This window comes from Galeopterus variegatus, unplaced genomic scaffold (genome assembly GCF_000696425.1).
Source record: "Galeopterus variegatus unplaced genomic scaffold, G_variegatus-3.0.2 Scaffold1921, whole genome shotgun sequence".
Classification (NCBI taxonomy): Eukaryota; Metazoa; Chordata; class Mammalia; order Dermoptera; family Cynocephalidae; genus Galeopterus; species Galeopterus variegatus.
In genome coordinates, this window is record NW_007728032.1 from 314,689 (window position 1) to 324,354 (window position 9,666).

A 9,666-nucleotide genomic window follows, 5' to 3' on the forward strand; every position below is an offset into this window, starting at 1 on the left:
GGGAACCGGTCCGTATGTGGGATCCGAACCCTCGGGCGGGAGCGCCGCCGCGCTTCCCAAGTGGTGCACTTATCCAGTGCGCCACCGGGCCGGCCCCTAGTGTTCTTGTTTTTAATGGATAAGAGCAAAAGTAGTATACACATACTTGTAAAAGCTTTTTATAATGAACAATGTATAAAATACAATTTAGAACTGTTGAAAAATAAATCTCAAGTGTTAGCATTATTATTATTATTATTTATTTATTTTTTTTGGTGGCTGGCCAGTACGGGATTTGGTGTTGACCTTGGTGTTATAACATTGTGTTGCAACCAACTGAGCTAACCAGCCAGCCCCGGCATTAATCTTTGAACAAAAAAGATTTCAAAATAACTTCCTTTACAAATGAAATGTAATCTCATTTTGAACTGTATTTCTCTACATTTGCAGATTTTATAAATCATTTCCCCACCATGGATACTATTTTGACTTGCCCTATAAATATAAGTGTTATTTTAAGGGAAAAACGGGCAATATGTTCATACCCAAATTCATACACATTTCAAAGAAGCATCAAAGGATAGTGACTACATTCAAGCCACATTAAAATGTTAACAATATGACTTGACGGTTGCATTCTTGAGAGTCAAACTAAAGAATAACTTGTAGATCTGAAGAGTTTAATAGATTAAAAAGATAAATTGGAAAACATTTTTTGTAGAAATCATTCATTTCGGCGGCGCTTCTGCAGTGGTTGCTTTGTGATGGTAAGCAGTGTATTCAACTTTACCCTCAGGTTTCCTACAAGGCAAGGAATAAAGATAGCATCAAAGATAAATATAAGTACAGAAATTAAATTCCAGAAGCCTATTTAGAAAATGGACAATTAAAAAAAAAAAAAAAAAACACAACCATACAAGTCCCCAAACTAGGAAATTAATGATTATTTTTAAATAATTTCAAATGTTCAACTAGTGTCATTCCAAAAACTCTTCTTCTCTCCCTGTATTATATTTTCAATCCCCTCCAAAACAAGAAATAGAGCAGTAGCATACAAAGTACTTAGTAAATATCTCCTCATTTTGATTTAGGGCCAGTGGGAAAGAGGGGAGAGAAACACGCTTTCCTAATGTTGCAATTTTAAATCTGTGGCTCTGAGATGAAACTTTTAAAAAGGTAGTGGTTCTAACAGTGTTTAAGTATAGGAATGCTTCATTTACTCCTCACTGTCAAGGAAATCATGCATTCCTGTAAGAGATTCTCCTAAATAACTAAAGTTGACATCGCACTTTTATCTTAACAATAGTCATCTTTGTAAAATCTACTATTCCAGTCCAGTGCTGTTCAAAGAAATATAATGCCAGTCACATATGGTATTTAAAATTTTCTAGAAGCCAAATCTAAAAAAGTAAAATAAAAAAGCAAAATTAATTTTAGTAATATTATTTTGTTTAACCCAATATAGCCAAAGTGTTATCATTTGACATGTATTTTACATTTTTTTTTTGTATTAAGTCTTTGAAATTCAGGGTGTATTTTACACTTATAGCACATTCTACATTGGACTAGCCACTTTTGAATTCTCCAGTAGCCACACGTGGCTATTGACTATTGAATTGGACAGCACAGCTGTAGGCCCCGCCTTTGTAAATTGACTGTAATTGTCATTTAAACACAGACAGTTTAGAAATAGTGGTCAGTTCAGGTAGTTGTGAAATGTAGTGACATGGGGCAAAAAACATAAGAATCAAATGAACGAACATTTTTCCAGTTGGTTCTCAAATTCTTGAGTATTTAACAAAGCCTTCAAAAATTAAAAAATATATATATAACAAAAGATTTTGTAATTAGTTTAAAGAGCATATTTACGAAGTTAAATCCATCCAGAAATATGGAACGTCATGTACTATTAAGTTTTACAAGAATCTTCCCTCGGATTGAAAACAAATGTGCCACAAGAAGAAACTGTACTCAATGCTAAAGGCAAGGTGCATCTGAAAATGCTGGACTTGTCATAAAATTTATTTCTAAGACAAAGTTACATGGATTTAATATCTACTCTGTGTATTCCCTCAAAACTCAGGGTGCTAGAGACCAGGGCCATTTCTCCTCCCACAATGTTATTCTTTTTATCTTTGCATTATTGTCTTCGTGCAAAATGGTTTCAAAGGTAAACATAATGAACAAAAATTTAGAATCTGTTCATTGCTGGACTTCAAGGTTAAAGTAGCTTCTGTTTCAAAATTCATCTTTCAAGTCCCTCAGTGAGACTCATAAAGACTTAATTTACAAACCTAATTCTCAGCTTTACTTCCGTTCTCTTCTGTCATTGATTTTAACCCACTTACTACACCACTCTTGCTTCTTCTTGGTGGGATGTCATTATTTCATTCAGCCCTTTTCCTTTCCTCTGTTCAGCACATACCTAACTGATGAGAGCCACAGAAGTAGCTCTGCTGTGTTTCTTTTCAGAAAAGTCCTTTCTTTTGAAACATATTCAATGGATATTTAGATATCAATAACCTAAGCTATGTTGGCAGTAAACATCAAAAAGGAAACTTAGATTCCTCTTCCCTTTGCTAAATTATTGATGTCTTCTTATGCCATTCCTTTTTTTAAGTTTAACAATGTATACTGACAGGATTTTGCTTTGACACTGGCATAAACAGAGTTACGTTCCTCTTGTCCTTTTATCAGACTATCTTGCTTCCTTATACTCTAGAGCAGCTGTGAATCTAAAAGTATGGAAAATTTTGAGCCCAGTGGGAAATAATCAATCAGTTTATTTTAAATACAATGAGGAAAAATGCCCTTTTATAGAAACCAAATATATTTTACTTAATTTTGTAAATTTATTCAATTCCAACTTGTATATAACTCTGTAAAGGCATTATCTGTTTCTCTGGATTGGAATATTCTTAGCATATTGAAAAACAAAAAAAGTCCTCAGATTTTGAAAAATTATGGATGGCACTGCTTTAAACCCTTTGACCCCATTCATCTTCTGTCTTTGAATTGAAATGAATTAGAAGTGTTTCTCTCTTTGCACTAGAATGTGTGTCTGCATAGTTGGGAAGAGACAGAGATATGCACCCCACTTCTTATAATGAGCAGGATCTTATGAAGGCCAATCGGAAGGGAAATTTCTTGGGAAAAACAAAGTGGAGTCTTTGACCACAAGGGCAAAAGGAAAAAGAAAACATACCAACTAGAATTGACAGCCTGGGCCTACCCTGTCCTATATACAGTAGTTCCCTCTTATCCATGGGGGATACATTTCAAGACCCCCAGGAGATTCCTGAAAGCACAGATAGTACCGAACCTTATATATGCTGTTTTTTTTCCTATACATACATACCTATGATAAAGTTTAATTTATAAATTAGGCACAGTAGGAGATTAACAATAATAATAAAACAAAAATTATATATAATAAAAGTTATGTGAATGTGGTCTCTCTCTCTCAAAACACCTTATTGTATTGTACTGCACTGCAATACTGTGACAAGTCATCTGATAACCAAAAAGGCAAAGTGACTAAGGGACAGGTAGCACGTCTACAGCGTGGATATATTGGACAAAGGGATGATTTATGTCCTGGGTGGGATGGAGCAGGACAGGATTAAATTTCATCACACTACTCAGATCAGGTGCACAATTTAAAACTTATGAATTGTTTATTTCTGTAATTTTCCATTTAATATTTTCAGACTGCAATTGACCAGGGATAATTGAAACCTCAGAAAATAGAGCCGAGGATAAGGGGATTACTGTATCTTCTAGTCTCTTAGGACATTTTTAAGGCTAAAGCCAACTAGGAAAAGTAGTTTTCAGACTCTCTGAACTTCAGGGTATATCAAGTATTTGAATGTTACTATGTTGTATTTAATAAGAATTACAAAGTAATTGGATCAGTCAGTATTAACATAACATTAAAAATAGGTTTAAGTTATACCAAACAATAAATCTCTTTAATGGAAAAAAAGAAAAACTCTTTTGCCACAGATAATAAAAAATATAAATTATGCAAATAATTCTCATTAACTTAGCCAACTCTCACCTATCCAAGGATTATTTCACTGGAGTAAAGAAAATCATATATTTATTAAAAAAAAATCACAGGAAATGAAAATTTGTATGTAAATAATTGCATCTGTTGTTCAGAACCACAGACATGACATGCAATTCAGGACTCAAGCAGCAGCAAAGACAGGACAAAGGGCAGTGGCTTCTAGGACTAGAAAATACGGTAAAATAAGTAAAGAGAGGAAACAAGAAGGGGAAAGGAAGGTGCATGTAGGTGGGACCGGTTTCAGGCCAACTGGCATCCTATTCTATTCTTAGCTGAAAGCTAAGTGATGGAGTTTGGACATGTTGTCCCCTCCAAAACTCATGTGGAAATTTGATCCCCAATATGGCAGTGCTAGACACTGATTGAGTCATGTGGGTGGATCCATCATGAGCGGATTAATGTTCTCCCTGGGGGAGGGGGATTAATGAGTGAGTTCTCGCTCTATTAGTTCCCACAAGAGCTCGTTGTTTAAAAGACCCTGTCACCTCCCCTCTCTCTCTCTTGCTTCCTCTCACCATGTGATCTGCTTGTACCCGCTGGCTGCCTGCCACTTTCCACCGTGAGTAGAAGCAGCCTGAGACCTGCACCAGATGCAGCCGTCCCAGAATCATAAGCCAAATAAACCTCTGTTCTTTATAAATTAACCAGTCTCAGGTATTTCTGTTATAGCAACACAAAATGGACTGATACACTAAGAAACAAAAAACTACCAGAATACTTTGAGCTTTTGGCCATTTTTCATTAAGTAATTTAAATGATGTTGGATAATCTTAAAAATGATTACTTATACTATTTTTCTACTTTGAGATGAAAGCTGCAGAAGGGTAATTGTGTTTCCAAATCATCATAAATATCAGTTTGCATCAAATCCATTATGTACCAAGGTTTAGCAGCAATTTGGGGTATCTGTGCCTGCTACCGTTCTTCTAGAATTACCCCTAGAAATAGAGAAGTAACTCCATACATTTTATAGTCTTATATAAGAAGTTTCTAAGGCAATAACAGCCAATTTGGGGGGAAAAGATTATGGACATTAAACAGTGCAAAGAGAATAACAGAAATCTGTACTTTAAAAAAAAAAAAAAAAAAAGTAAAATAAAGCCATGTATGAGAGTGCTTCAAAAAGTCTGTGGAAAAATAGAATCGAAAGACTGTATTATTCTTTCCATGAATTTTCTGAAGTACCCTCTACTATTAACCCTACACCCTTTTTCTACGCATACACATAGATGAGGAGTCTTAAAAACTCCCAATTATCTTAAACATCAGAAATATTTGCCAATAAGCTTAATGGTGTTTCTTCAGATTTCAACAATATGACCACATCAACAGTAGTCTACACCCTGGTTACTCAAAATGTAGTCCAGGCCAGCAGCATCATCACTTGGGAGCTCATTAGAAATGCAGGATCTCAGGCTCCACCCCAGACCTACTGAATCAGAATCTGCATTTTAACAGATCTCCGGGTGATTAATATATGCATTCAAGTTAGAGAAGCACTTCTCTAGGCTCTAAAAAAGAAAGGTATACCACCCTCACATTAGAGTAACTTCAGCTATTAAAATAATACAGAAGTTGAAGAATTAGATGGTACTTCAATGTCTTGAAGCCACATAATTCACAAAGAGAGCCTAACTTTTGGTTCAGCCACTGCATGTTATACTCAATTTCTAATCAAATATGGTCCTGTCACGAAAAGGGTAACGTATATCCTAAAAGATTCCCATACAGTTTATATTTTAGTTCAAAGGCAATTATGAATTACCTCTCCCACATCATTTTCTGAACTTTTTTCCCCTCAAGCTGTGCTTCTGTATACAGGATTAATTATGTTGCATTGGTTAAAGATATAATACCTTCCAAAAATATTTTAAAATTTTAATATGGAAATTTTCTGTTGGAACCTATGCTATAAAGCTACAGGCTTTTGAAAAAATTGCCAAACAAATTGATTTTGGATCAATCACTGATTCAGATCACTATCGCTTTTGAACCTTTAATTTGGGAGTACAATGATCAGGTAATTGTTTGGCTTAAAAAGACTCATTAACTGGTAGCTAGAGAGTGATTAATATTTGTTGGGGAAACTTTTAAGAATTTTGATGCAGTAATGTTTTGAACAGAAGGAAAATAAGGAGCAGAAAGCTACTTTGTTTTGCTTTCTTTAGAAGTTATTTCTACACAGACCTCTGGATTGTAAAAATATTCCACTGATGGTATTTACTACTTATATCGTTTTACATGTAATTCTGAAAATATACAACTCATAGAGAAATCAAATATTCATATCATGTATTCCATAAATATAAAATTTAAAATTCAACTGAAGAGACTGTGGATATTTTAAAAAGATAACCAAGTAATATGAAAAAAGTTTGAGCTCTCTCTGAGTGTAGAATGCACTTTTATTACATAGCCCAAGCCTGATGATTAATATAAAAGGAAGAGATGTCGTAAAATGATGAGCACCAAAAGTCCTAAAATTATTAGGTTTGATTTCAAAGCTATGTCTAAAGCTACAGGAAAAAAAAATCAGTAAAAATATATATTATCTTTCAGAAATTCCAAAGCACCTAATCTTGGTCTATGCTCCAGGATTTATTTTAAATCTCTCATTAAATTTTAGACTCTTGCATCAAAATTTAAGTTTGATGCTTAAAAACCCAATTTTCATTAGAAGATAGGTATTTGTACCTTTTTTCTAGTCTGAGCCCCCTTTTTAAACATTTTTTTAGATAAGAAGACACATAAATGTCCATTGAGGTGCCTCATTAATCTTACCCTTCTCAGCAACTATAACCCCACAAGTTTTACTGAAACCTAATAAATTAAAAGAACCTGAGGGAAATCAAAAAGAGATGTTTTTAATTCCCCAGTTTAACGTGTAAATAACAACTCTAAATGAAAAGATTTCAAGTTGGGGATCTGAATGAGAAATTTATATACTTCTTACGACTAGCTAAGTTTTACACACAAATGAAAACTTTCATCATAAACATTCCAGTGAATACAGCTGTCAAAGTCGCCACAGCAAAACACTGTAAATTTAATTTTGGCCACCAGTCCAATTTAGGAGATAGGGTATACTTAGGGTAGGAAAGGCCTCATAGTGGTCCATGATTTGCTGAAGAACTTAAACCTTGAATTCCACAGAAATTTTTGGTATAGTCATAATAGCTGACGCCACTCTGCACAGATTCCTCACGTTGAAATGATGTTAAAAGTAGCTGAAAACATGTTTTAGCAAAGGAATGTAATTTGTAGGACGTACTAATGCAGGCTACATTTTAAGAAAAGATGACATGCAATACAGAGTACACACTTAAGCTACACAAAAGCATGTCAAGGATAAGAAGGACCAATAAGTTAGAAGAAATAGCTTTGATTTACCTTTTCTTCCTCTTTTGAAGATATTTGTACAGGCAGACACCAGTTATTGCAACCGCAACAACTACAAGAAACCAGGAAACAAATGACACATGACTCTGAAAACGTATTACCAAGATTCAAAATCTAGCAGAAGAAATAAATGTTGGTTGCATTTCCGTGGTCAGAAAATGTTACTTTATTTAAGTACTTGTACACTTATATTGCAGCTGGACTCCTAACTTTCTAAATCCAATTTCCTGGAATCACACAGTTCACAATAAGTTAGAGAAGAGTCCTTGCTTAATTTAGAAAATTATCAAAAGCACATTTAAGAAGCAGATTTATATTACTAATCATCTTGAGAAAACATGTTTTACTTAGTATTACTTAGGGTTTGTTACTAAGTAGATAAATAGAATATAAAAGAATATAAAATCACCAACACAAAGTAGTATATTCATATAAAAGGTCAGGTTTCTCTAGATTGGTTTACTTAATCTCAAGCTATAAAAAATACAGAATCTGAAAAACAAAAAAATGCACTTCTTCAGAAATATAGCTATATGTCATTTAACAATGGAGATATGCTCTGAGAAATGTGGCATTAGGAGATTTCATCATTTTGCAAACATCATAGAATATACTTACACAAACCTAGATGGTACAGCCCACCTATACACCTAGGCTACATGGTATAGCCATTATAGTCTTAGGAGACCACCATCATATATGTGGTCTGTTGTGGACCAAAGTGTCATTATGCAGTACATGACTATACTGTATTTTGATTTAAGTGACATTAAAATTTAGTATACTTACTTATAATAAGAATCATCAGAGCGATGATCAATGCCTCTGAGAAAAAATAAAAAGTTTGAAGATTTTGAACACATATGGGTCTCTAGATAGCAGTTGCGTTTCTATTTCGATAAGATCTGAACACTACAGCAAAAAAAAACAAAGTCTGTCTAGTTTCAGCATCATTGCTAATGCATCTGGATCATTCTGATCACAGATCCCAGGTTTAGGGTCCAACTTGTGAAACACTTAATAGGAACCTCACTTTTTTTTTGTTTTCTTCTGTAGCTAACACATCAGATTATTTAGTAAAGGTTATTAAAACAATTAGTATCCACTAGTGTAGAGGAAAACCATTTAAAAATGTATTATCCTATTACAGTTAGTTTAGTTCAGTATTCACTTCTATCATTTCTGATTTTGGTAAGAATTTATTATTTTTCCCCTAAGATGGATCTGAAGAATAAATCATAAATAAATTTCTATTAACTTGTCACACAGATGCTATTTGCAGTCTTCACAAATAACACTTGATCTTATCAACTCCTTCCTACCCTCCCATAACACCCCCCTGAAAAAAAATTAAGACATAGTTCTACATACCAAGGAGATTCTCTCTAAAAATGTAAATGAAACAGAGCACATGGATAAAAATTATGCCAGGAAATTTGAATGTACATTTTTTTAACTATCCAGAGAACACTAAATAATTCTGCAGAAACTTAATCTTTAGAAATGCTGCTTCTGTCAGTAGCACCTCTGCTTCTAAATTGCCATGATTTGTATTGAATTGCTATAAGTCAAAGCATAAAGTGTCATGTTTAAATCTGCTCTTTTCGTTTCATAAACAGTTATCAAGTATCTAACAGCTTAAGATGGCATTGGGTTTTTTTTGACACAATGACAGTTTGACTGCAGTTTGGAGTTAAAGCATATACTAAAAAATAAGCCTAAGGTGCATTTTATTAAAAGATTAATCATGACCAAATTAGTCTAATAAATGAAAAGTAATAGATTTTTGTCTTCTTTTACTTATCAATAAATCTTTATATTTCATTGAACTTTAACTGTCATGACTATACTTCATTATTTTCTATAGTATATATTGTGTGACCTGTGTAAGTCTACATAAAGTGTGTTAAATCAACCTGTTAAAGATAAAAACTAACCCAACTTATAGTACTTTAAGGCTCACGAGATAGGAATAGAAAGAGGATTTATCTACAAATTTCCATCTCAAACTAACACAATCATGTGGAAAGCAAGTTGTGTTTTATATATTTTAACTTATATATAACCATAGCATTTAAGAAAGTTATGGGCCGGCCCGGTGGCACACTTGGTAGAGTGTGGCACTTGGGAGCGCAGCAGCGCTCCCGCTGAGGGTTCGGATCCAATATAGAGACCGGTCCGCTCACTGGTTGAGCGTGGTGCGGGCGTGACACCAA

The 9,666-nt window shown here is 34.0% G+C and overlaps 1 protein-coding gene across 9 annotated transcripts in view; it reads right to left on the reverse strand.

The window, feature by feature from the left end:
- Positions 1 to 390: 390 nt before the first annotated feature.
- Positions 391 to 9,666, reverse strand: part of CD46 (CD46 molecule, complement regulatory protein) — a 31,889-nt gene continuing 22,613 nt past the window's right edge. For all 9 annotated transcript variants that reach the window (XM_008579598.1, XM_008579603.1, XM_008579601.1 and 6 more), the window contains 3 exons: positions 8,240 to 8,275; positions 7,442 to 7,502; positions 391 to 780 (listed from right to left, as the gene is read on the reverse strand). In XM_008579598.1, coding sequence (XP_008577820.1) covers positions 708 to 780; positions 7,442 to 7,502; positions 8,240 to 8,275 — 170 coding nt within the window. In that variant the 3' untranslated portion in view covers positions 391 to 707. The remainder of the gene's footprint in view (positions 781 to 7,441; positions 7,503 to 8,239; positions 8,276 to 9,666) is intronic.